Source organism: Phyllostomus discolor, chromosome 10 (genome assembly GCF_004126475.2).
Source record: "Phyllostomus discolor isolate MPI-MPIP mPhyDis1 chromosome 10, mPhyDis1.pri.v3, whole genome shotgun sequence".
NCBI classification, from domain to species: domain Eukaryota; kingdom Metazoa; phylum Chordata; class Mammalia; order Chiroptera; family Phyllostomidae; genus Phyllostomus; species Phyllostomus discolor.
The window spans coordinates 95,131,664-95,159,155 of NC_040912.2; the positions used below are offsets into that span (position 1 = coordinate 95,131,664).

Sequence of the window (27,492 nt, forward strand, 5' to 3'; positions counted from 1 at the left end):
TACAAGTGAGGTAAAACTTCTGCTGCCCGACGGGAATTCTCCCCAACGCAGAGAAGAGACACCTCAGGCGGGAGCGCATGGAGAGGCCAGAGGACCCGTGTGATTCAAAATTCCCACCGCGACTTGGTGCCACCTCCCCACCCACCGCAGAAGCCCGGGGCCACGGAGCGTGCTCCTGAGTCTGCGGCAATCCGTGCGTCCAACCGAATTCTCCGAGTTGGCTCCCACAGCGAGCGAGCTTGTGCCCCCAGGCCAACCATCCGAGTTACTCTTATGAATAAAATTTTTGTAAAGATTTTATTTATTTATTTTTAGACAGAAGGGAAGGGAGGGAGAAAGAGACAGAGAGAAATATCAATGTGTGGTTGCCTGTCACATGGCTCCCACTGGGGACCTGGCCTGCAACCCAGGCGTGTGTCCTGACTGGGAATTGGACCAGCGACCCTTTGGTTCGCAGCCCACGCTCAGTCCACTGACCTATGCCAGCCAGGCTGCATAAAATTCTTAAACCACCACTGACTCCTCATAGGTGTGACAACAGTAGCTAAAAAACCTGTATTTTGACAACCTACTATTTTCAACATGAAGATGAGACTACACTTTTCAGCAGAAGTATATTCATTTCTCCAAATTTTTGAAAAAAATCATATGCCAACAGCTTCACGTGAGTCTGTGTACACCACGTCTCAGAGTTACCTGTGTCAAATGTGTGTGGACATCAAAAGAAAAAATGGGAAGTGTCATATAGAAGTGTGGCGTTTCAGTGTGCATGCAAAGTAATCAGCTCACGCGGACTGTCATAAGGAGCTTTGTGGGAGCCTCGGGGTAACCACGAAGCGAGAGACAGCAGTAGGGACACAGGGGACAGAGAGAGGGGAATCGAGGCACACAGCCCCAGAAACCCATCAAGCCAGAGGAATCACAAAAGGACCAGTAAACAACTAAACGGCGAAATTAAGTCCATGCCTATCAACAATTGCTTTAAAAACAAATGGACCAAAATCGTCCATCAGAAGTGATAGAGTGGCCGAATGGGTAGAGACAGTAATAGCCAACTATGGGCTGCCTACAGGAGACTCGCTTCGGCAGTGAGAACAGGCACAGACTAAAAGTAAAGGGGTGGAAAGAGAGGTTCTGTGCAAATAGAAAGCGGAAGAAAACAGGGGCAGATTACACTCACATCAGACGAAACAGACTTGAAGCCACAGGCTGCAACAGGAGAGCAGAGAACGTCATTATGTGATGATGAGGAAGTCAGCTCACCGAGGGGATCTAACACTTGTGAACATTTATTCACCCAGCCTAGGAGCACCTACATGTATGAGCAGAGAGCAAATATTATCGGATCTAAAGGAAGAAACAGGCAGCAGCATGATAATGCCAGGGACTTCAATAGCCACTTTCAGGAGTGGACGGACCAGACAGGAAATCGATCCAGACACAGCGCACTTGAACCACACATTAGACCGGACTGACCTAACACGCGCACACGGAAGAGCCCATCCAACGGCAGGAGGACACACGTTCCCCCCACGTGCACGGGGACGGGCCCGGGACAGACCGCCAGACAGGACGGAAGACAAACCAAGTCACGCACAGGTCCCAACCACAATGGTCCAGAACGAGGAATCAATTACAAAAGGAAAACTGGAAAATCCACAAACGTGTGGAGACTAAACCTGCTCTGGAACCACCGGTGGGGCGGAGAAGAAACCCTCCTGGGACAAAGGGGAGGGAAGAGGATCGCAGCAAAGGGGGGGACACGGCAAACGCGGGTCTGGGAGGAGGAAGTTTGTGGCGATAAATCCCCACGTAATGGAAAACTATCTCAGCAAACTTTACACCTCGAGTGACCAGAGAAAGGAAGGCTGAGCCGTTACTGGAAGGAAGGAAGTGACAGAGATCAGAGGGAAATCAAGGGAATCGAGACTGAGAGACAACAGAAAAGATCAGTGAAGCTGAGGGCTGATGTTTGGAAGAGATAAAATAGACAAAGTGGACTCAGAAAAAGAGAGAGAGCGCAAACAAATACAGTTGTCAATGAAAGAGGAGACATCACAACAGACACCACGGAAACCCAGGAGCCGAGTGGGACGGAGCCACGAGCTGCTGGCCGGGGGAGGGAGACACAGGACTCGGGGTCCCAGCAGCCCAGGGGGGTGCAGGCTCCCTGACCGGGGGTGAGGGTAAGGCGGGTCCTTCAGAGGCGGGAGTTCGGAGAGCTGCTTGGTGTCCACTGGTTGTCCCCCTGCCTTGGTCGCTCCCACGCCCAGCGTCTGGTGTCTCTGCTCCTCACACCCTGGCTGCCATGGCATTGCCTCCCCCAGCCCCACCACACATTGGGACTCGCCAGCAAACCCCCAGGACACATAGCCCCAGGGAGGTCCCCACAGCGGGAAGGAGGGGCAGACGCCCTCCAGGGCCCACCAGAGCCTTGCCCACTGGAGCCTCGCCATGAGCCCCAGCGACCAAGCAGCCTGGGGATCAGAGGGCAACACCACCAACTGGGATTTCAGGTCAGGCGGCTCACCGCTCAGGTGACACTCTGTGGGTTAGCCCCACATGCAGAGACAGCAGGGAGGGGGCAGAGCGGAGGGGAATGGCTGGAGGGCCCCATACCTCCTTGCTGGTCTTCCTCCGTGTCATCCCTCATCTCTGCACAGTGTAGGCGCATGGGAGAGGGGGGCCCCCACCCACCAGGCTCCTGCCTGGCGCCCTCCAGTGGCACCCAGGACAGCTGCAGGAAGTCACCGAGGGTCCTGCAGCTTCACAGCCTCTCCAGCCACTCCCTGCCGCCCAGCCTGTTCCAGCTCCTCCTGCTGCCCCACTGTCCCAGGCAGACACGTGGCCTATTACCTGTGGAGCCCGACTGCCGCCCACTCACCGCCCTCTGCGGACTCCCGGAGGCGCAGGTCCACGCAGATCCCGGGAAACATCACCCCCAGTAAGCCACCATCCCAAGACTGAGCTGCCTCAGAACTCTGCATTCCTCCACTTTCCTTTTCCCTCTGCCTTTGTTCTCTATCCCCAGGCTTCTGACCTGACGGCCCAGCAAACCTCCTCTTTTCATACCCCCCCCTTACTCCCTCCTATGTTGGAGGGAAGTTTAAACTGCTTAACTCAGACAGACGTAAGTCGAGGCCAAATGATGGTGCAGATGACACTTTGCAAAAAATCAGTGGCAGCATTGGGCGACGAGGGCCCCTGGGGGTCGTCCCGCTGCGGAATCACAGGACGTCACTGCAGAGGAGCAGCAAAGGCCCCCCCCCCTCCCCCCGGCGAGGACGGGGACCTGCCACCGAGCCAGCTGCGTGGGCCCCCATGTGGGCGCAGAGGCGGGCGTGAATGTTGGGTGCGATACGGATGCGGACACGGGCACAGTTGTAGGTGTTTGCAGGGACCCCTCCTGCCAGCGGATGTGAGTGTGGCTGAAGGAGGAGAGAGTCAGCATGGCCGGAGCCTCCCGAGACCCTCCCACGTCTCCAGCAGCTGGGCCGAGCTGTGGGCAGCAGCCTCTCAGGGCGGGCACAGAGCAGAGGGGTCGCAGGCCCGGCATGGAGGTGGTCTTTTAAGGCGAACAAGGCAAACGTGAGTGGTGGCAGCAGGGAGCTTGTCACGTGCGGGGCGGAGGGTGGCACCAGGGAGCTTGTCACGTGCGGGGCGGAGGGTGTGCAGAGGCGGCGGCTGTGCCCTCTGCACAGACAGTCAGGGCGCGTCGGTGGGACGAGGTCTGAGGCAGCGAGGACAGCTAGCATCTGCCGGGCACCCGGTGGGCTGCAACACCCCCTGCCCCCGCAGCCGCCGGGGGCTTCTCCTGCACAGGAGGGAGGGAGGACCTGCACCGCCCGGCCCACCCCTGTTCTGTGTCCCGATGGCCCCGTCCTGTCCCTCCGTCCCATGCCCCCCCACCCCCTGCAGGCAGCAGCCAGGAGCCGGGTGGCCCCACGGCCCCGAGAGCAGAGGGGGCGCTGGGACTAGGCGGCACTGTCTCTTAGCTGGGGCCCCTTCCTCTCAGCTGCACGGTTCCTGGAGGACGTGGGCAAGTCACCCCTGAGCACAGGGGCTTTCAATTTCCAAAGGAGTGACAGGAGGAGGGTGGGCAGTGTCTTCCCCCAAAGGCTCCAAACAACCCGGCTGTCCGCCCTGCAGACGAGGTGGGAGGAGGAGTGTGAGAGGAGGGAGAACGGCCCCTCGCCCTGGGGCGAGCCCTCGTGGTCCTGGAGCGCGAATCCCGGGCGCCTGGCACGTGGAGAAGGTGACTTCCAAGCTTCCTGCCAGACTGCGGACCCCAAACCCGGTAATTCCCCAGCGGGCGAAGGTGGGGCCACGCCGACGTCTCTCCGGTCAGACAGTCCGACCGGCCCCCGTACAGGGTGGTGCTGCGGGGAGTGGGTGCCTTCCCGCGCCCGCCTGGGGCAGCTCCTGACTCGATCACCACGCGAGTGAGAGAGCGAAGTGCCTGCGACTTCTCCGAGCGGCCGACCCCAAGCGCAAGGGAGTTTCGTGGTGAGAGAAGCCGACGGAGGGGAGCTGACAGCCAGCCCTGTCTGTGTCCAGAGGCCGACAGGCACCCGAGGGGCTCAGAGCCTGGGCCTGTCCCCTCTCTCCCTCCTGGGGGTGCCCTCCTCGGCTGCCCTCATGCCCAGCTCTCTGCTCGCCCCGTCTCCTCCCGGCTGAAGCTCACCGGCCTCTTCTCTCTCGGGGGCTGTGTTCTCTCAGGTTGGTGCCACCCACTCACCCACTCGGCACCCACTGTGTCCCGGCCCCTGCGGGGCCACCGGCCTCACTGCCAGAGACAGGCCCGGGGGTGCGGCAACATGCTGTGGGGCTGCCCCTGACGGCGGTGTCTTCTCCCCGGAAGGCTGCGGAGACCAGACGGAGACCAGCACTTTGCCGCGACGGCGGGAGCTCCACACGCCCCCGTGGGGGACGGCTGGGCACCTAACTGGCCCGTCCACAGCCACCAGAACCACTGGGCCAGCGCGGTCCCTAGGGGCCTCCCCTAACACCAGACCGACGACTCCTGATGCTGCCCCTCCGCCTGCAGGTGGCTCGTGACGACGGTTCACGGGCCAGAGACGGTCCTTCCGTGGGGACAAACTCCAAACACAGGAGCTCTTTGGCGAAGAGAAGCAGCCGAGTGCCGGGGCGGCCGCGTGCCCGAAAGCTCTTGCGGCCTCTTCCAGACAACGCCACTCGAAATGCTTTTTGGACCGTCCTCGGAGGACGGGGTGGCTGTCCTGCCCTTCATCCTGTCCTGAATAGTCCGTCTGGGTCGTGGTAAAGAGATGGAATGCCGGCAGCCGCGAAGATTAAAGTGCGCCCTGTCCGTCAGAGAGCGTGAGCGAGGCGGAGCCGGCCGGGCTGAGCCGGGACCTCCCCACCGCCAGAGCGGCAGAGCCGAGCCGCGTGCCAGCAATGAGATAACTCGGAGCTGAGGTCGCGTTCCTTCTGCTTTTGTGGGACAGCTGCACGTACAAAAGCCTTCTTTTTAAGGAATGGAATGAGATTCTTGTCAATTAATAGCTGATCTGTGAAGACTTAAGCTGAGATCTGGTGAAACCTTGCCCCAGAGAGCCCCAAATTACCAATTAATCTGACACCAGAGTCAGAGGCTCCATCTCTGTCTCTGTGAGGGAGGGGGGGGGGCGTCACCCTCGCGTGTGTCAGGCCCGGTGACAGACGGAGAATCACGGACGCAGAGCTGCGTCACCCGCACCGTGTGTGTGCATCTACTGAAGCAGCAAAGAAAGAGTGGAACCAGCCACAACCAGGCAGTGGTGTTCTCCGTGCGCCTGTGTGTGTTCCCGTCCCAAAGGTAACGCCCGGGGAGCTGCACAGTAAAGCGGACGAACGCCAGGTAAAGCGGGCCCTCCCTCGTGCCACTGCCCGTTCTGGGGGGCGTCGGCCAGGAGGGGAGGAACGCCAGCCGCCGAGAGGGTCTCTCCGGTGGAAGTGCTGGCCGCTCGCCGGGCTGTGACTTCTCTGCACCTGCTTGTGCCGGCACCGGCGGGGTGGACTGCCCGGCCCAGAGGTTCCTGGCAAACCTCACCACCCCCAGAGGTGCAGACAGGAGGTGCTCTCGCTCTTCGGTGCCGCGGGGAGCCCAGCACCCCAAGACCCCAAACATTGCCCTGCAGCAGCACCTCATGGCCTGGACGAGCCCGTGGGCGTCAGGACAGGAGGGCACGGACGGCCCAGTGGGAGCAAAGGCAGCTGCACACAATCACACACACACTCACTTGCGCACATACAACCACACACTACACACACTCAGATACACACAATTACACACACTTGAGCACAGTGCATACACACTACCACACACTCACACATTATACACATGCACAAACTCATACACATGCACACAGTGCACACATACACGGTACACACCACGCACACACTGGTGTGTGTGTGGCCACACAGGTGTGTTTTCCTGAGAAGCACCCTCTCACTGCTTGAAGGAAGTGACGCTTTCACAAGGCTCAGCTGCGAGTGTCTGACTCCGGAGTGACGCCCGGAGGAGTGGGCCGGCCCTGCCGCTGGCTGGGACGTGGCGTTTGAGTTTGGGGCCTCATGGGACTGAGGTCAGAACGCGATGAGGACGGAACGCTCTCTCTCTCTGGGCCATTTCCCCTGAACGATGACGTGTGTCCTGCCGCTTGGGCGACTTTGTGTGAAAGCGACAACGGGTGTGGTGTTTTCACAGGTCTGGAGCCCGCACGCGAGGCAGACCCGGCCCACCACGCCCTGGGCGCCACCCACCACTCAGGTCTGGCTTCTCCCAGCCCCCGCCAGCCCCACCCAAGTCAGTGCAGCTTCAGCGCACACCGTGGTCTGACGGCCGAGACCCAGGAGCGGGAAGGGCTCTGTGTCGTGAAGAGTTGCCCCCGAGCTCAGCCCCCAGGCCAGGAGCCCTGGGGACGGACGCACGGCCGGCTCTGGGCGGAGACACCAGGCACCCCCACTTGTCTCTCCAGGGGAGGCGAGTGGAGGAGACGAGAGCACTTCCCGACTCTGGGGGGCCCCGGGACCCTGGGCCCAGGGGAGAAGGCCAGAGCTCCTACTCACTCGCTCTCCGTCACGATGTAGCCGTAGTCCTCCCCCGGAGACTTGACCTCCAGTCGCAGGCCGTCGCCCGTGCGTCCTCGAGCTCCCGCCCCGAGGCGCGGGTCCTCCCTCGGGGGCTCTGGGGCCCAGCGCGGGGGCTCCCCAACCCCGATGACCCTGGGCTCCCAGTGTGGCGGCCGCTCCCACAGCTCTTTGGAGTAGGTCTGGCTCCTGACGTTCTCCAGGCCGGCGGCGTCCTCCTCCGAAGACAAGGAGGCCTCGGGGTCCTCGGACTTCTTGCTCCCCACGGGAAGCGGGGCTCCAGGCGGGAGCTGGGACCCGGGGTCCTGCAGGGCGTGCCCGAGTCTGAGGCTCACAGGGTTGACCTGGTGGGGAGGAAATCACGTGAGCTGGCCGCCAGGAGAGAGACCGTCCACCTACAGGACAGAGGCCGTGTGTGACAAGCTCGCTGTGTGGGGGGACACCAGGCACCTTGCAAGGAAGAGCGGACGGAGGCCAGGATTCTAAAGCCTGTGTGTAAAGGACGTCTAGGCGAGGGATTTTCGGCCAGGGGAGGATGCGCATCGGAATCATTTCATAGTGTGCTCCCCACACGCCCCTCAGTGTGCACGCTCACGCGCACACACAGCCCTTCCTGAGGAATCTCAGCTCGTCCGTCAGTGCAGGCCTCCGGCATCTATAGGTCAGAGATGACCACGGGCTCCAGGCCCCATTCCTGCCCTCCAGACACAGCCAGCAACTCAGCGATGCCGACGGGGACCGTGGTGGCAATCTGCTCTCTCGGAGCCCTCACGGCAACCCTGAGTCAGGGCCAGGGACCTGGAGCTGCACCCTGGGGACCCTCGCCCCACCCTGACCCCGCCTCCTGGGCCGGGGCGTCCCGACTGCGGGGCATTCTCCTACAATGCGCAGCGCAGGCTCTGTGTCACGCCCGTACAGAAGTCTCTCCTTTCAGTGTCACCGCTGTGAGCGGGGGCTGGGCTCGTCTCTAACCGCAGCCCAGGGGGCTGGCAGAGGCTTGTTGTGTGCACGTGCGCATGAGGTGACAGGGGCCGGGGCGGCGGCCCTGGACGCCTTCTAAGACGGCGTTTCCTGTCTCGCCATGAAGTGACATCTCCAGCGTCGTGTCAGACAGAAACGGGAAAACCGGACTCACTTTACACTCACTTCACCAAAGCACACTTACCTAGGAGCTTAAGGAAGGGCTATAAAGGAAACTAATTGCTCCATCTTTCACTAAAATCTTTCCTGACTCTTCCTTTTGGCTTGGAATGTTTACAGAAACTAGTCTGAGGGAACCGTTTGCTCAGATCCTGAGTGGCAGTTCAGCTACCAAATAGGGTGGAACGACCTTCTCAGGCTTTTGAAGGCAGGGGAGGGTGTCCTCACTCCCACGGTGTTTTGTGTGAGGAGGACACTTACTAAGTAAACAAGAGCTCAGATAACACAGCCCCCGAGGGCCCTTGGGGAACCAGCTGTGGAGTGTGCACCCCGAGTGGCAGGGAAACGGGTCAACACCCGGCTCGGCTGGGACGGAGCCGCCACAGTGGAAGGGTCCCGGGGCCTCGCAGAGGGGGCTTCGGGGCCCCTGTGGGCCTACGTGACCCGAGACCCCCAGCCTGGGCCCACGCTCGGCCGCTGCTCCTGCCCACCCTCCTCTTCATAAACAGGAAGTGGGCTCCTAGACGCCCCTCTGTGCTCAGACAGAGTACCCCACCGTTCCTGGCGGACGTGGACCATGTGGGACGGGGCGAGCCCAGCTGAGACACCGAGTGTTTAGTTTAGCTAACTTTAATGACGTCCACACGTGGCTCGTGGCTGCCGAGCCACTGAGCAGGTGCAGCCACCTGCATGGGCAGGACAGTTGAGCCCGTCAACTGTCAAGTGAACCCTGGAGGTCAGCACACAGGAGAGTCTCCAGGGGGACTCCACGGTGTCCCGTCTTCCGGACCCCCGGGTGGGGGGGTTGCAAGGGATAGTGATTTTTTTCTTTGCATTAACCATTTTTCGTATTTCTACAATGGATAAGTGTTACTATAAGACCTGAAAATAGATGTTAGTCTGTATCTAGACAGACACAATTTTGCAGGTGCTGTTTGTACTTTTCTCAGTTTGGGGATTATTCGGGCTTTTCCATCCTTTCCTAGAAAAAAAACCAACAAACAACGCTGCATCTCAGCAACCTCCCCGAGCCGCAAACCAGGGGGTGACCCGACAGCTGTGGGTTCACCGTGCGCACACGCGCAGACGCGGCCTCTTACCTCTCCGCCAGCTCCAGCTTCGCTGCCCTGCTCCCCGTTACCTGCGAAAGACACGGCGAGCACGTGTTACCACCGTCCTCGCTAAGGGTGTCACTGCCAGAGGGGCCTTCTCTCCCCAGCATCGCCGTCCCCGTCTCCACAGGCAGAGAACTGTGCTCTGTGGAAGCCACGGGGGAGGAGGGGCCACGGGCTGAAGGTGACGGTGAGGCCCGTCAGTGGTCCCCGGACCTGCACGTCCCCGACTGTTGGCTCCCACAGGGCAGCCCCCCGTGCGGGACGGTCCATGGCTAGGACAGAGTAAGGGGAGGCGGCGGACACACAGCCGCTCAGGTAAGGGGTCGGCAGGCACCAATGGGTTGTTCTCTTTCTATGCCGGTCACGTCTCGAAGCCAACACCCAGCCCGCAATGCCCCATCGCACGCACGCAGCACACAGCTCATCGCGCTGTCCTGAAGCCGCAACAACCACACCCCGGACCTCCGACCCTCCCAGCCTGAGAATGGGGGTCCTGCCTTTTGACCTCTGGTTGCCTCGCAGACACCTTGTCCTGATGGAGCTCTGGTCTCTTGTCCTGCCTCCCGGCTGTCAGCTGAGGCAGGCATCCGCTGCCGGGCCAGCCCCGTCCCAACCCGCGGAGGGACGTGCCCCCTCCACCCATGCTCTGGCACAGGTCTCTGTGCCTCCCGTGTGCAAGCACCGAGCCGCACGCCTCAGTGTCGCTCGGCGCCTCGGAGAAGCCGTCAGGCACAGAGAAGGCCGTCGCCCGGGGAGCCCACGCCTGTGTGTGTGGGGGGGGGGTGGAGGGAGGTGTACACGTGTGCACGTGTGTACATGCGTGTGTGTGTCTGGGAGGTCGGGGGCCTCTGCTGTCCCCTGGGGCAGCCCCGCAGGGTGGCTGGGAGCCGCGGGCAGACATTCCAATGAGCCACTGTCACTGTTTAAGCCTCGTCTTTGACTGCGTTCAGCACTCGCACAGAGCGAGCAAAAGCCCTGTGGACCCGCCCCGTCGTCCTCTCAGCCTGCACTCCACCCAGGGGACGCCTGTCTCCTCACAGTGGGCAGTTCGCCTTCAGCGTCCCAGCCAGCTCTGCGGGCTGGGCCCGAGAGGGGAGCTTTCAGGGGCAGACGCCACCCAGACAGCGGCCACCGGGCTCATCCCGAGTCCCCGCGGCAAGAACCCACCACGGCCCGGGAAGCCGGCCTCCCTGTCCCCCGGCCCGGCCCTCCCCCTCCACCAGGGCCCGGCGGCTCACCTCGCAGGCCGGCCCTGCCCGCGTCACCAACTTTGAAGAGCGCTGCTTCTGGCCCGTACGCCGGCTCCGTGGGCGGTGCTCCCGCTCCTCTCCAGGGGTCGCGCACGGCCTCGGCCAGCACGCGGGCCGCCTCGTCGAGGGTCCCGGGGGCTCAGCGCCTCCACATCGACCTGGTGCTGCCTCAGCTCCTCCAGCAGGCTCTGAAGAAGGGCTCCTGGAGGGCAGACACACACGCACACACACGTCGACCCGGAGCAGACGGCGAGGCCGCCCTCCCAGCGGGGGCAGGCCCGAGTCGTGCATGTCGAATCTGAACCCCACGTGACCCCCGGTCGTGGCCACGCTCAGTGCCTTTAAACCGTGAGGATGGATGAGGGGGCCGGGGAGGGACCACGAGCTGATGCAGGGGCCCGACTGGGAGGGTGGAAGGGGCCTCTGGCGAAGTAGCTGGACTTAGGTGGCCAAGGACAGAGATGGGGCCACTCGTCTGCCCTTAGGCCACAAAGAAGTGGAAGTGAGCTGTTTTCCTCCCCCTTGTGGGAGAGATAAAGCCCCCAAGTGTGGGCCCGGCAGCCGGCGCACCGGCCTGCAGCACCATGAACACGGGCCATCACCCACTTCCCACAGCTCCTCCTGGCCTGCGCTGGCAGGGACAGCCTGTGTGAACTCTGGGCCACCGTGGCCGCTGGGCCATCTGTACAACACGCAGCCCTAGTTTACACACGTGTTGTGTCTGAGGTTGGGTCATACATCAGCGTGAAACTCAGAGGGCATCTCCCCCCAAACCCGTGCAGACAGGTTCAGCGGCCAAGCCCCCTCCCGGCCCTCTGCTGGAAGCAGGAGAGAAAGAGAAATCACTGTTTGGGGCCCGAAGGGACTCGGGGCCAGGAGGGCGGGGGCGGGGGTGGTGTGGGCCCAGCGCAGGTGGTGGTCTCCCCCCCTCATGGCTCCACCTTTGCCTTTGCGAGGCAGGTCCAGCTGTCATCTGGACAGGGCAGATGAGGAAGACGGCACCAGTTGAGGGTGAGAAAGGGCCATTTTCCAAAAAGACACCTAAACGTAAGCTGCGTTTGCAGGTGGTGGGCAAGTCGTCCTCCTTGTCACCTTGTCCTGGGGAACCCGTCTCCCCCACACGTCATGGACCTCCCACCCCTCCGCCCTTCCCTGCGGGGTGGACAAAGACTGGGACCCCGGTGAAGAGGACGGTGTGGGCCATGGGATGGGCGGGTCTCGGCCACGTGCCCATGTGACCTTGGACTCCACGTCAGTGTTCTCCTGCGTGGTTTGCTCATTGAGGCACTTGACCATGAGGGGCATTGCTCTTATAATCATGAAAATACAACAGAAACAATTTCCTTCGGGGGGTGGGCACCTCTTAGGCATTTTCCCTAAACGATTGGCAGTGTTTTGAGGGACTACTCTGCATATAAAAGCAACACGTCTTCGTTGTGGAACAAACACACGGAGAACAACAAATCCACACACTCTGCCGGAGGGACAGGACAAGTGCGGTGAGTCCTGGGGGCTCCGGGCGGAGGCGGGAGAAACGGGGATGGTCAGAGAAGGGCACCCACACGCCCCTCTTCCCACAGGACTGCTCCTGCCCTTTGGCCGCAGCTGGAGTGTGGACTGAGGGACACAGTGCCGTTGAAGTGACAGGCTCGCTCGCCTCCCATGACACACAGCTGTGAGGTGGACAGAACACGCGTGGAAACAGTTCCAGATACAGAGACGCAGTCAGAGCTGTCGTGAGCACTGGGCACGGGAGGCGTGTGAGGTGCCCATACTCATGAGCTTTACTGCAGGGGCAGGTCCTGGACCAGGGCAGGAGCAGCAGCAGCAGGATGGTCCCTGGAGCTGAGGGGTCAGGGGTCAGGGTGGGGGCTGGTAAGGCGACTAGCACTGAGGAATGGAGCACTGTATGGGGGGCTTGCAGAGGGGGCCCCTGTGGGTCCCTGCACAAGGGGCAGCTGCCTCGAGCAGAGCGATAGCTGTGGGGCCGGCACTGAGCAGGGGACGGGCCACCTGTGGGGGTTGCCGAGGCTGCGACTCGAGGCAAGTTGGACCACGAATCCCAAAAGACCCACCACAAAGAAGGGTCACCGTCCTCTGGAGAAACAAGGTAACACCCTGCAGAAAAGTGCCGTGTTCTGGAGTTAGCCACCACTGGCCACAGTGTCTGTCACTTAGTCCTGTCTGTGAAAGGAGCCACAAACCCCCACGTGAAGGGGCTGCTGACACAATGGAATGACGGAAAGCACCCAGATTGTCACCGCCTGCCTAACAGTCAACACCGTCAGTGAGAGAGAAATCGTGCCCCTCTCCCAACACAATAGTCGGCTTTCACTTAATAACTCGGAAACACCATGTCTCACGGTCACCAAACCCTATTTCCTCTTAGCTTCCTTTAGTTCGGACGGAAGAACGGAAGGAGGTCGTCACATGACAAGACTCATGTTTCCGTGGGCCTCTTAGAATGACTGTAATAAGAAATGTCCACCTTCGAAATGGAATAATAAAATACAATTCCTAACACTGCCCCCTCTCATCCAAAACGGAATGTTTTCAGGCTATCACTAGTGAAAAATAACTTTCAAATACCTTAGGCCGCCAGTGGTAGACTCGTGGCGGCCGCCCGGGCTTCCCAGGAGAACCTTTGCACGTGTTGGGAACCCCCTCCCACTCACCCCAGGGAGCCCCACTGAGCACCACAAAGCACCCCTGCCGGCCGTCTGAAGGCGGAGAGGAACGAGGAAGTCCTTTGACAAAGTCCAGCTCGCCCCGGTGGGCAGCAGACGGACCGAGCTCAGAGCACTGTCAGATGCCACACGCATCAAAGTGGAACGGCCCTTTGTTCCATCCCCGTCCCCCAGAATTCCCAGACCCGGCAGCTTCCGGTGATGTTTCACGTTGCTTTCGACGCTCCAAGTGTCTCTGCCGGAGCAATTACTTGAAATATCGGGACATCAGATATGTAAGTCCGGGGGGTGGAGATCAGCTCACAGCACTGCTGTGACAGGCCTGACCCACAAAATTATGTCTTTTAAAAGGGCCCCCAGACCAACACTACAAGCTCTAGAGACTAGGCCGTGGTGTGCAGAGCACTGGGCTACAACGCTGCTCTCACACGGCAGGCGTGGGTCGCGCACAGCAGCTTCTGCTGCTAAGAGCCTTTATCGCCAGGTACACGCGAGGGTACAGTCTAGCCACTCCCAGACACACGCCGCCATCACCACCACCATTACTGCCATCACAAGGAACTCACTGAGCTCCTTTTGCTTGGAGAGCATCGAGTTCACTTAATTTCTCAGGTATTTGCAAACGCTTCAGGTAAGTTCAGAGGGAGCTTATTGTTTCGTTCTGCCCTCGTCTGGACCTCCACCGAGGAGACGTAGGCGTAACCATATGTCAGCCTCCCGTTCCCACCGGAAACACCACCAGCACAGAGAAGTGTGTCCCCCTCCAGCCTGAGGGCTGAGGGCTCGACAGCTGAGTGGCGTGCGCCGCTTGCTGGCCACATGAGAGGTGCCGGGCTGCCACCTGGGTGACAGGAGCCCTGCTCGGGTGGGCCATCCACTTTGTATTTGTAATACGGTGCCCCAGTCCAACTCTGCCTCTGTCCCTCGTAATATCGAGGCAAAGAACAGAAGGGTCCACTTAGCTTTGGTGCTAATCACGTGACTCAGCAGGTGGCAGGGCTGGCGCCCAAATCGCTTTCTAAAGGCTGTTTCCGTGAGAGTCACGTTAATGAGAGTCTGTACACTGAGAATGTAACGGATGGTGACGGGGGCGCAGCCCGGCCCCGGGCTGGTGGCACACGCCAGACTGGACTAGGACACTGTCCGGCGATGGCTCCCAAGGGTGCCATTGAAGTCTGCCTGCAGCCGCCAGCACAGCAGCAGACACGGCCCCGAAGAGGGAGCGGTGCGAACTCCCCGCTGGGAGCCAAGTTCCGGACGGCAGTCCACCCACCCCTGGGTAACGCAGTCTGCAGCTGCTCAGCTTATAATTAGGTCCAAACTAAAGTGTGTTCACCGCGACCTTTAAAACACAAATACAGACAGTGGACATGGCACTCTCCGTTGCCCGAGAGTGGCCCAGCTCCTGGGCCCAGCAGCGTGCTGATCCCGACTTGGAGGGGCGCCCGGCCCAGCGAACACACTGAAGTGGCGGGGGGGGGGGCCAGGGTGACGCAGCTGACGGCCCCCCGCCCCCGCACCCTCAGCGGCCGTGTGCAGTGAGAGGCACAACCACGCACGACTCAAGGGGCAGTGACACACTCCTGACGCTGATGGCACTTATCTTGGGTGATTGTGTGTTTTTCTATCTTTATGTGAATTACTCAGGTTTTCATGGTAACCACTTAGGACGCTGATAACTGGTAAAAAGAACCACAGATGAATGTTTATAAATTCCGGTTTCCATGGTGAACAAATCACCAAAGGACAGGATAGCCTTCCAGCAGGGAGCGCGCCATTGCGGCGGTGACCTGGGCCACCGTGTCTGGAGCCAGACCGGACCGTCTCTGAGTCCGGCTCTGCCGTCCCGTGCTGTGACCTCCGTCCTTGCCACTGTCCTACCTCGCGTGGGCCTTCAGAGCTTAGAAAGGGGACAAGGTGTGAACAATGACGAGGTGAAGGAAGACGGTCTCTTTTCCACGAGCAGTTTGTACCAGGCGAACATTTACCGCACGCAGGACGCCGTGCCTGACGCACTGATCACTCACGTGGCAGCGGGTATGGGTGGGTTTCCCTGGAGTTCCACCTGTAGCCTGAGCTCCGGGCCACAGGTCGTGTGGGGCACCTGGCAGTTCTCATGGGCTCACGGCGCCTGCTCTGGTGGGCAGCCCTTTGGGCGTCTGGGATGCCCACTCTCCAGGGCCTCGCCATTCTGAGAAGCCACAACTCACGCCCCCCCCCCACCTCCCTGGCCGTGCTTTGTGAAGCGCGCTGCTGTGCCCTGCGCCTTCGTGGGGAGTCGTGCCGTGGCGGCGGCTCTGTCTGCGCTCCTCGCCAGGGCCTGGGGTGGCCGACCGAATGGCGCGAGCACTTCGCAGGGGGTGGTGGGAAAGGGCCTGGTGTCTGCTGTCGCTGGCCATCAGGTCCCCACCGCAGGGAACCGGCTGAGAGAGGGAATCGCTGGAAGACCCTGGACTGCAAGTTTAGAGAAGCTGGTCTTTTCTGGTCCGTTTTCATTCCACCAAGGCCAAAGGGAAAACTCTCCCCTCGAGAGTGACCCCCCGGTAATGCCAATCCCACCCATGGCGCGTTTCTGTGCAGACGGCCCCTAGTGAGGGCTGAGCCGCTTTCTCGGGCCCCTGTCTTCGCCCAGACAGAGAGGGCTTCGGGAGCGGCCTCACACAGTCCCCCTAATTACAACTTTGCATTCCTCTCACTTGAGAGTGCCGCTGCAGCCGTCTGGGCAGAGCGAGGGCGGAGGGCCGCCCCGCTGGCAAGCAGCGATGTGCAGCGGACACACACCACACACTGCTGACGTGAGTGTGACTCTCGGCTGGCGTGTTTCCCAAAGCCTGTCGCCTGCTCAACTTTATTGTTTCGGAATCTTCAAAGGAGAAGGCATATTTTATCAGAACCTCACTTGGTATTGAATGGTCTTAGGAAAAGCCGCCAGAAAGTGAAAAGCTCAGAGCCTTCTGTGTCCTAGAGAGGAGTGGGGCCAGGAAACACCCCTTTCCCGCAGACAAGCCTGGCGGGGCCCAGCTCACTAGCAGGACTGGGAGCCCCGGAGTGCTGTGTCAGCCATGTGCAAGGCCACGCGGTGCACGTAGTACGTGCTGGGAGGCATCTGTCACACACCGCGTGCTTTTGGGGACGAAGCAGATCGGCACAAATGTGGGAGCTGGGTGTGAGTGTGAGCACAGCTGTGACGGGGTGTGTGACAAAGTCGATGCAGGTGGAGAACCTAAAGCATTCATCGCCCACCTTCCAGAACACCATGTGACCGACCTGTGACCACCCGTCCACCAGGGGGCAATCCACCCCTCCCCGCAGTACCAGCAGGTGAGCTTGCCTGGCGCCTGGCGTGGACATGACTGCCTTCCTTCCCCCACTGCACAGGGAAGCACGCAGCTTGAAGGTATCCCTTCTTGCACACTCCCTGCTCCCAGATGCAGTGGGGGACCAGCGCCGGGAAGGTGCTAGAAAAACGGACAGAGTCAACAACAGGAACACCAGAGCGGGTGGGGAGGCTGGCTTACCATCATCGGGGCCTGGGGCATCGTTGGGGTCTTCTGGGGGCGAAAGCCGCTTCTGGGGTTCTCTCCAAGGCATGCGCATGAGGTCGTATGGCGTGAGGGGGCCCTTCTTGGTGGGTGAGGGGGGTCTGTAAGCCAAGTAGAACATCAGCTGCCCAAGGACATTCCGCTTGTCCACTCTTCTGTCCCCCTTAGGGCTGAGGTCGTCAGGCTGGGGCCTGCTGAGGGTCTGCAGTGGGTGGCCCACGGGGTGCCCCTCCCGGAAGGCAGGGGCATAGGTCAGAGCAGACGTTTGGTCCATGAAGGTCAGCGCACTGTCAGCCAGGGGGTCCTCACCCTGCAGGGGCGGGAGACACAACAGCAGTGGGTGAGTCTCTGTGACCAGCCATGGGCTAGAATGACATGTGGTCTGGATTTTCAAGGCCTGAAATGCACACCCAGAATGGGCACAACCACAGACCGGATGCCTAGGCTACAGGCAGTGGGGCACTGGTGTTTAACAGCAGCTTCACTGAGATCAGTTCACACACCACGAAACTCACCCGACTCGGTTGTTTCATCAGGGCAGCCTCAGAGGTGTGCACACCGCGCACTATCCCACCATCACGCTGATTCCAGACACTGTGGTCACCCCGAACAGAAACCCTGCGCCCGCTCCCTGTTCCTCCCCACCCGCCCGCAGTCCTGGCAACAGCCCGTGTACTCTCTGCCCCTGCGGGTTTGCGGGGCACTTCACGGAAACGGCATCCTGCGAGAGGTGGCCCTGTGTGTCAGCTTCCCTCGCACAGCACAGTTCTCCAGGTGCGTCACGCCACGTGTCGGGGCTGCATTCCTCGTCGTAGCAGAAAAATAACCCGGTGAAGGACATAGTGCATTTTGCCTATTTATTCGTCAGCTGTTGGACATTTGGGCTGTGTCCACTTTGGGGCCAAAATGAGCAGCAGTGCGGTGGACATTGGTGGACACACTTTCGTGTGGGCAGGTGTTTTCCACTCTTGGCGGCACACACCTGGGGGTGTGCACTGCTGGGTGGTGTGGTGACCCTGCGTGTAGCTCGGCAGGGACCTGCCCACCGGTGGGCAGCGTGGCTGCTCCAGCGGTGCGTGTGGGCCCCGCCTTCTCCACCTCCTCGGCTGCGCTGGCCACTCAGTCGTCCTTTTTATCGTAACCCCCGCTCGGGCAGAAGGTGGTTTGACTGATTACTTAAATCACTGCCATATTCCCTTCCCTGAGCAGCAGGCTTCTGCACCTGGGAAATCGCCAGGGTCTCTGGGGTAATGATGGCACACGGCAGCGAACCCACGACCTGGGCCACGTGGCCCCTTCCGTGGAGCCTCCACCCACACCTTCGCCTCACTTACTTCACAAAGGTCCCTGGGAGGACTGATCTCGTCACACTGTGTTTTGCCAGTAGGCAAAGCCAGGCCGGGTGTTCTTAGCTCTGGGACAGCTACAAAAACGTCAGGAGTCACGTTCTTCTACCTCTGGCGACAGCACTGACGACCCTGCAGGGACAAACAGTGACTGCCAGCTCTGAGACTCTCGGGAAGGTGACTCCTGCGCTTCCATGCCGGTCATTGGGGCCGTGCTTGGGGGTCCAATGGGGAGGTGTGGCTGTCACTGGGTCTGGGGCAAGTGGCTTCCGGGTCTGCCTCGGGTCCAGCTCCGGGCACAGCTTTTGGTGTTGTAAGCCGGAAATGAGGCAGCTGGGGCTGGGGTGGGTTCCAGTTTCCATCCTCACGCTGGATTGTGGGCAAATCGCTTCACCTTTTGAGACTCGATTTTCTTCTGTCAAAGGAGAAGGCTGGACGTTCAGGTTGTTTTATTTCTAAAATGATGAGATTTCAGCTGCCATCCAAATTGTTTAATTTTGTCTAAGTACTCACTGAAATGAATGCTTTTCCTTTAGAAAAGAGCCACAGGAGAGAGAGATAAAATGCTCCTCAACAAACTTCCCCTCCAGTGATTCCCACAAATTGAGTGTGAGCGTCAGTCCTCCGCTTAGCCTGAATGCCCGTTCAGAACGGCTGTCTCCGAACACCCGCCCAGGCCACCGTGCCGGGGGATGGGATCCACGCCCAAACCGCTTGTTAACGCGCCCACAGGCATCTCTCCTTGCTTCGCTAGAAGCGCAGCCAACCTGCTGCTTCGACGTGGAGCCAACTGGAGAGCTCCCGATCGAGGGCGGGCCAGGCCAGACGCAGCCCACGACAAACCACAGCAGGATGTGACCTGCACAGCGGTCAGGGACAGATAGTCACTTGGGGTGTTTATGCTCCGAACCATGTTAGGGCGAGGAGGGAAAAGAGCATTTCAGTGGGTGGTACAAGCAACGGAGGCTGTGGGGCCACAGAACACCCAGCTCTCCCCAGTCAGGGCAGGTGCTCTGCGAACCCCGGCCGGCCCAGCAGTGTCCTTGGGGAGCTTACGGCCTCCTCGGGGAGAGGGTGCCCCACCCCAGGAGCAAGGGGCCTGGGAGCGGGAAGATGAGCGGTGAGCAAAGCGTCCCCCTTGCTGTTTCCTCCTGCGTGGCTCGAGCTCAAAGAACGGCACCCAGAGTGCGTTGAGGGCAGGGCTGCCTGGGCTTGAATCCCACTGCCAACGCCGTGTGCGTCCTCATGACCTTTGCTTTGGGGACCTGTTGAACGTCTAAGCTGTCTGTAAAGGGGGGGGCGATAATCTCAGAAGTGCTGATGGCCGCTGCTGCGGTTGCTGTTTTTTTACTTCACTTGCTCATAATTGTCTCTGAAGCAGCAGGAAGTCCGTGGCCCCATTGAGGACAAGCCATCCAACTGTGCATACTTTTATTCCACATTCAGCTCTGAGTTTAAAATTCTGTGACTCATTCTCCAACCTTCTATTTTAAAAACGGTTTAAAGCCTCAATTCAACGAACCTATGATGTCAGGTTTCTAAGGCAATGGTGAATCATTTTTAAGACTGGAGTTGTCCAAATATGGAAATTAGCAACCCAAAAGCATGACAACTGGCCAGTTGCCAGCCCGTGGTATGGCCACTTCTGGCACGTTACTGCTTCTGACCGTCTGTCAGAGAAACCGAGTCTGGGCACTGTGGCACCGTCCACCCGTGCGCGTGAGCCTCTGAGAACAGCTGCTGAAGCCTCCGGGGCCCACAGAGAAGTGGAATTGCCCAGGGACACTCTGCACCCTGTGGTGAGTCCATGCGAGGAGAGAACCCACTCGCCTCCTGGCCCTGGGGGTCAGCGGGTCAGGGAGTGTCTGTCAGCAAGGGCACAGGAGGCTTGTGTGGGGACAGGCCTGCCAGCACAGCTCCGTGTAACCTGCACAACTGGGGGCAAGCTGTCTTACCTCTTTGAGCTCCACTATGACCACCTGCAAAACCTGGAAAATAATTTGTTTTTGTTTTTTTCTTTTAAAGCAGTTGTGAGGATTGGGGTGAGTGTCGCTAAAAGTGCCTGGTTTGGCACACGGCTCAGAGGTGGTGTTCATCACCACCATCACCATCATCACCATCACCACCATCATCGTCACCATCATCGTCACCATCTTCCTCTCCACCGCTGTCGTCACCACCATCAGCACCATCATCATCACCATCATCACCACCGTCAGCACTGCCAGCACTACTGCTGCTGTGTGCTAAGCTCTGGGCTACACTCTATGGGGCAAGAACGACGCAAACAAGGGCCTGTTTTCACACAGCTTGCAGACTGAAATGCAAGCTGTGTCACAGGCATTAGGAACCACAATTGGAAGCGCATTATTAGAGAAGAAGTTCAGGGACGTGGAGATTGGAAGGAAGTGATTATGTTCAGCTGGGGGACACCGGGGCCGCTTCCTGCAGCCAGATGACACACACCCTGGAGCTGCAACCCGCATGGCATCCCTCGCCTCCCCAACAGTGAGTGTTCGTTGAAGCGGAGCCCCTTGCTCCAGCTCCGCCCAGGCCAGGGTCCCAGAGCGAAAGCCAGCCTGCTGCCTCTCCCGGAGATCCGCCCACACCTGCCCCAGATGGCAGAGTGATGAGTTCGGGCCGCCAGCAAGGTCTGGAGGCCCTGGGAGCCCAGCTGCCAGCAAACACTGAGTGGGTGAGACACTGGTCTCTCACACTCCCCAGATATTCTCTCGCTCCAAGGAGCCAAAACAAATTAGGAAACCCAAACTGGGCCATTGTTTGGCCGTGTAACAAACATTTCCTCCAGTTTGTCTCATAGCCTGGAGGCAGCGTTGACAAGCACGCTGATCAAGACGCACTTGCTGCTGGCCTGACATCGCACATGGCTGTGTGGCCGTCCACGGGCTCCCTAATGAGATGGCCCCGTGGTGCCGCCGGACACAGCGAGGTCTGGGCAGCGTGGGGGAGCTCGGAAACCCCCCACCTCCAGCTCATTAATGCAGGGTCGAGGTGACTTCACTCTGCCTTCCTGTGCTCGGGCACAGAGGGCAACACTGGCAATTTGTTTTCTCTTTCTCTCTCTGTGACTCTCTCTCTTCCCCTCCACCCACTTCCATTTCTCCTGCTCTACACAGTGAAAAGGTTGTCAGAGCTTAATAGTGTTCAGATTCTAAGTGGCCCGCCCACGTGCAGGGGAGGAAGATTGGAGGTGTCAATCTTCCTGATGGCGCTGTCACCAGGACAAAAGAAATGTCTGCATTTAGAGGAGCCTCGCGCCGGTCTATCTTTGGCCGGGACAGTGGCACTATCTTTGCAGCCGAGATACAGAGCCTTCAGTCAGGGGGGAAAGTCTGCCCACAGTTTCTGACAGAGTTCACCAAACCTATGAGGGTGAAGAGGTGTTCAGATCTCAACTACTGGATCAACGAATTTTTGCAGAAGGTTGACAGTCACACAAGGGGCAATGTTAGTGCAGGACACTGCATTACGCTCGCTCAGAATGACTCGAAGGAGACAACTCACGACAGGAGGGAACAGCTGTTTCTCCTCACCGCCTACCCTGCACTCCCTTCCTCCTTACGCTCGTCCCGGTGTGCACCCTGCCCTTTCCAGAAGCTGCACCTGCAGCCTCATTCCCGGCCGGGCAGCCGAGGGAACGCCGGAGCAGAGAGCTGCGTCCCCCGTCTGTGTGCCTCGGGTAGCGGGAACAGTGCGGACACACATGTGGCCACCGGGCCAGGCTGTGCTGCAGGTTTCCGTGCTCCCACCCTCGCTGGCCCTGAAGACAACCCTGCGGTGTGGACACATGACCCCACTTTAGACGTGGAGACAAGACGACCCAAGAGTAAGGAGCAGAGCTGGAGGCAGCCCTTGCGTCAGAAACGCCGGGCTCGTCTGCCACCTGGGGGGGGATGACACAACTCCTGCTCCCCGAGTTTGAAGGAGGGAACTTGGTGACCTTGGTTTGGGCTCAAAAAGCAACACGAAGCAGCTGAGCAAGAATTTCCAGGTTCCGATGTCAGCTGGACCACCAGTCGAGTGTTTGCCTCGAATATTTCACGCCGTCTCTCGGCCTCCGTCTCTTGCTCTGCAAAATGAGATGACTGACAGACGGCCAAGAGGGACTGTTTCCTCCCAGAAAACTACGACTCGACAGAAAGTGCAGTAAAACTTGAGGGAATGAGGCTGTGGTGTTTTTTCTCTGCCCGCCCAACCAGCCATGACGACTCCAACTGGGAGACGTGAACAAGCGTTGGCAAGGACCCAGGCAGCTCCCCACACACAGTGACATGGGAAGCTGAATCAGACAAAACAGAGTGTCTTCTGCCTGCACAGAATTTGACTCTGAAGAAAACTGGTCGAGCGCATGGGTTCCCACAAAGAACCGCAGGTCCTTACCCTGCGTCCCCACAGCCGTCTTCGGCACCGGCAAGCAGCCCGCCCTCCTCTGTGACTGCACTCCCACCCCGGGTGGCACCCAGGATGGAAACGCAGCTGGGAGGGAGGCAGCTGGGCTGGGACAGTGAGAGCATGTGACCACACTGTCCGTCGCCTTAGGCTTTCGGGCTGGCCTGCTGGGGACACTGATGAGCGTGTGGCTGTGAGGGGCTGCTCTCCCATCCAGCCCAGTTTTGAGCTGGTCAGCACCCCGGCTTTCTTAGGTGGAGCCGGGCTCTCTGCAGGCAGGTTTTCTCTGGCAGGGAATCGGGGATGACGTTCACAGTCACCCGTCAATCCCTCCCTACACGCAGGCACAACTGACTGGGTGTGGCGGGCAGAATGTGGACTCAGAGAGCAGCTCTGCCACTGGAACTCTGCTGCCCGTCAGGGTTCAGCAGAAACAAGCATGAGCAGGCAGATTTTTCATCAAAGGAACCTTGTGGGTGTGGCCAGCATGGCCATGGTCCTCCTAGCTCTGCACCTTCGCATGTGCTGTTCCCTGTGGCACAGCTGAGCTGAGGGCCAGAGGGAACCCTGGGTCCCCGAACTAGGTGTCCTGTGGCAGCAAGTCTTCAGGACAGGAGACAGGAGATAGTGGGCTTGCTGGTGGACCTTAGGGAGTTTCCTGTCTGGGGCCATGGGGAGTCAGTCAGGCTGCCGTGAATGTCACACGTAGGGTTCCTTGTGACCATGTGTCCTTCTTCCAGGTGGACCTCCCACAGCAGAAGCACTGCATCTCCAGACAGATGGATACGCTACCACAGAGAAGCCCCAGAGAAGCTGTACCAGTTACGTCCCAGCAGGCTGAAGGGTGCCATCCATCCACACTGTCACCAGGAGCTGGCATGGATTTTTTAGAAAAGTTCAGCCAGTCTGGTGGACACACAGTAGTGAGGCTCTTCATGGTTCCCCACTGCTTTTCCCTGATGGACATCTTCAATGCCATTTTGGCCATTTGTATATTTTTTAATAAAGTATGTGTTGAAAACTTTTACGCATTTGTACTGATTGCTCATCTTTCTTTTTCATCTTCATTAAAGTATAATTGCCATACAGTGAACAGCACACACTTGTTTTGACAGAGCTGTTCATCAGTGAGACCATCACCGGGGTCAAGACTGTGAGCATACCTGTCACCTCTGTACCACCCCACCCCAACACCCACACCCTGCGTCCTCGGGTGACACCTGATTTGCTGTCACTTTACACTGGTTTGCATTTTCCAAAATGTACACAAACTGAATTTTAACAGTGTTTACTCCTTTTCTGTCTTTAAGTCAGAATGACCTTGGGGCTTGTCCATGGTGTCGCAGGCCCCCACAGCCCATGGGGCTGAGCAGCGCTCCACTGGGCCGATCAAGCACAGTTTGTTATCCTCTTGCTGTGGGCACTTGCGTTGTTTCCGATCGCTGGCAATTACTATTGAAGCTGCATGAATATTCATGGTCACGTTTTCCAGTGGACTACAACGCTTTCGTTTATCTTGGGCAGGAGTGGAATGCCAGGATCAGAGAGTGGGTGTGTGTTTAATTTCTTAAGATACCGCAGAAGTGTTTGCTGAAGCAGCTGCGCCATCTCCCACTCCCACCAGCGTGCAGGAGGGCACCGCGCCTTCCCCTCGTGACCACCCCCAGAGTGGTCAGCCTTTTGCACTTCAGCCGCTCTCACAGGCATGGAGCAGCACCTCACTGTGGCCGTAACTTTCCTTTCCCTGAGGAGCCACAACTTCAAACACTTGATAGAGCCTGTTTCCCTCCCATTTTTCTTCGTTGGTGGATGTCTTTTCAAATCTTTTGCTCAATTTTTTTCTTTGCTTGCTTTTTTTAAAATGAGTTTTAAGAGTTCCTTATTAACTGTGAAGAGAAATACATTTCAGGTGTGTTATTTGTAAATATTTTTCCACAGTTTGTTACCTTCTTTTCATTCTCTTAGCAGTATCTATTAAAAAAGAAAAAAAAAGTAATTTTGACAAAGTCCAAATTATCAATTTTTCTTTTGTGGATGATAGTTTCAGTGTTATATCTATAGATCACCTTGGGGGAGATTGCCACTTTAATGCTATTATTTCTTCTGACACATGATCACAATATATATGTCTCCATTACATCACTCTCATCCAGAATTTTTAATTTTTAGTGTAAGCTTTACACATATTTTGCTAGATTTATCCCATAATGCTTCATAAATTTGGATGCTATCGTGATATTTTTAAGATTTTGATATTTAATTATTGCTAGTATATAGAGATGCAATTGGTTTTTTATATTTACTTCACATTGTTATTTATTAGTTTTAGCAGCTTTTTTGGTAGGCTCCACCAAATTCTCTACAAAGGTGATCGCGTAATCGGAGTGCCTTTTGTTTTTGTTGTTGCTTTTTCACACTGGCGGGACCTCAAGGCAGTGCTGCACAGAGGAGGAGAGAGAAGGAGTCCCTGTCCAGTCCCAGGTTTCAGTGCAAAGCGTCCGCTCCCTCTCCCGTGCTGGGACTGCAGCTGTGGTTTCCCACCACGAATGGAGGTTGGCGTTTGTCAACCACTTTCCCACATCCAGTAGTAATGTCACATAGTTTTTCTTTTTCTCGTTAATATGGTGAGTTATACAGGTTAACTTTCAAATGGACTAACCATGCATTTCTGGAATAAATCTCCCCAGATCATGATGTATTATCCTTTTTTTTACACTGTGTTTGATTTGATTGGCTAAAATTATACACATTGTTTGATTTGATTGGCTAACATTATGTTTAACATTTTTTCCTATATTTCTGGGGACAAATGATCTACAGGGTGTTTTTAATATGTTCCTTTGTGTGATTTTGATCCTTTGAAAGTTATTGAGAATTATTTTATGACTCAGTAAATGACCTATCTAGGGAAATATTCTATGTGTACTTGAAAAGAATGCATATTCAGCAGTGTTTAGATATATCATTCTAAAAATATCAATTAGGTTAAGTTGTTTAATGGTGTTGTTCCAGTTTTCTATATCCTTACAGATATTTGATCTATTTGTATAATCAGTAACTGAGAGAAGAGAGTTAAAATCTCTAAAAATGAATGTGGACTTGCAAATTTCTCTTTTTAGTATTCTCATATTTTTGCTTTATGTATCTGGAGCTCTAACATTGGATTCACAAAAAGATGTCTATGTTATCTTAATTGACAGTTTCCTCATTATAAATTGTCTCTCACTGATAACACTGTTTTCAAGTGTGCTTTGATTAATATCAATGTAGTTAATTAATATAATATTCTCTATATTTTACTTTCACTTTCAACTTATATATCTTTCTATTTTATGTACCTTGTCTTTAGTAGACTTTATTGAAACATTTTTGTTTCTGTTAAGACTGAACATCTCTGCATCCTCCCTGGAGGACTTCGTCCATTTGTATTTAATGTAATCGTGAACACGGGCAGACTTCAGTCCAGTTTCTCGATAACTGTTTTACACTCAGCCCACGTGGGCTCCGTCCCTCTCTTTCTCCTTCTTTCTTGCCTTCATATGGATAAGTAAACCACTTTTAGCATTCCTATTTTGGCTTTTAGTTACACCCATTTTTGCTTATTTTTTTAAATGGTCACTGTAAAAGTTATAATGTGTCTTTGTGTCACAACATATCTTCAAACAATATTATAAAACTTCACAAATCAACAAAAAGCGACGGCAGTGTAATGCCACCCACTCCACCTACTCTGCTGTTGGGACACGTAAGCTACAAAGCACACAGTGCACATCTATCGCTTCATTTTAAATATACAATAGCTGTTAAAATTTTATATGCATCACGTGTGTGTATCTTTTATGTTTACTTTCAAACGCACCATTTCTGGCTCTCTTCACCGTCTCTGGGCTTCTGTTGCTGTCGCTGCTCCTTGAGCTGAAGCACTGGCAGCGTTTCTGTACCGCGGGTCTTCCAGAGCCCGGGTCTCTGTTTCGCCTGCACGTTTGAAGAAGGTCGCATTTGAAATTGACAGGTTTCCTCTTTCAGTACTTTACCGATGTTTTTTCATTATCTTCTGGCCTCCCAACGAGTATTTATTCTTAACATTATCCCCCAAGATGCAATGCGTCCTTTCACCCAGCGTCCCGTTAAGATCTTCTCTTTATCTTTGGTCCTCCCCAGTTTGATTACAGTTCTCCTAGATTTGGTCTTCTCTGAGCTTATCCCACTTGACTTTTATTAAGCTTCTTAGACCTTTGTTTTGATGACTCTTGTCAATCTGAGGGAAGCCCAGCCAGCAATTCTTCAAGTGTCTCCAGGGCCTTTTCTTCCTCTCTTCTCCTTGCAGGGTTTCGAGGCACACACATCGGACTGTTTGATATTGCCCTGTACACATCTGCTTCCTATTTTCGGCACCTTTATGTTCTGTGTTTCACCCCTGACCCTTCCTATGGACCTGACCTGACCTTCGCTGATTCTAGGCTGTGTCAAGTCCACCCCTGAGCTCACCGGTGGAACTGTTTCCCATCTCACTGCTTCCATTTCCAGCACTTCCACCTGGTTCTCTGCTATTGCTCCACCTCAAGTTCATTTACGTTTTCTCACCCTGCCCACTCCATGCTTTAACCTGTCTGTCTGGATTATCCGAATGGCCCTTCTGAACAACTGAGTCACACCTGGGTGTTCTTCTGTGCCCTCTTTCCTCCCTTGACCACGTGTCCCCCGGTTTTAGACTGCACACCGGAACTATCTGCATGAAAGAGTGATAGAGAATGGAGGAAACACTATCTGAGCCTAAACGACAGCATGCCCCTCGACCCCTCAGTCTGGGCGCAGAGTCCACGCAGCCAGATATGGAAGTGGGTGTGGAGGTTGTTGCTGAGCCCGCCAGCCTCAGCCACTGCCGGCTGCAGTTAGGACGAGGCCGGGAG

The 27,492-nt window shown here is 57.0% G+C and overlaps 1 protein-coding gene across 1 annotated transcript in view; it reads right to left on the minus strand.

Moving 5' to 3' along the window:
• The window catches only part of PTPRN2 (protein tyrosine phosphatase receptor type N2), a 372,178-nt gene that overhangs the window by 175,232 nt on the left and 169,454 nt on the right, over positions 1-27,492 (minus strand). Inside the window, 5 exon segments of the mRNA XM_036011084.1 lie at positions 7,072-7,436; positions 9,333-9,373; positions 10,586-10,643; positions 10,645-10,799; positions 16,803-17,136. Coding sequence (XP_035866977.1) covers positions 7,072-7,436; positions 9,333-9,373; positions 10,586-10,643; positions 10,645-10,799; positions 16,803-17,136 — 953 coding nt within the window.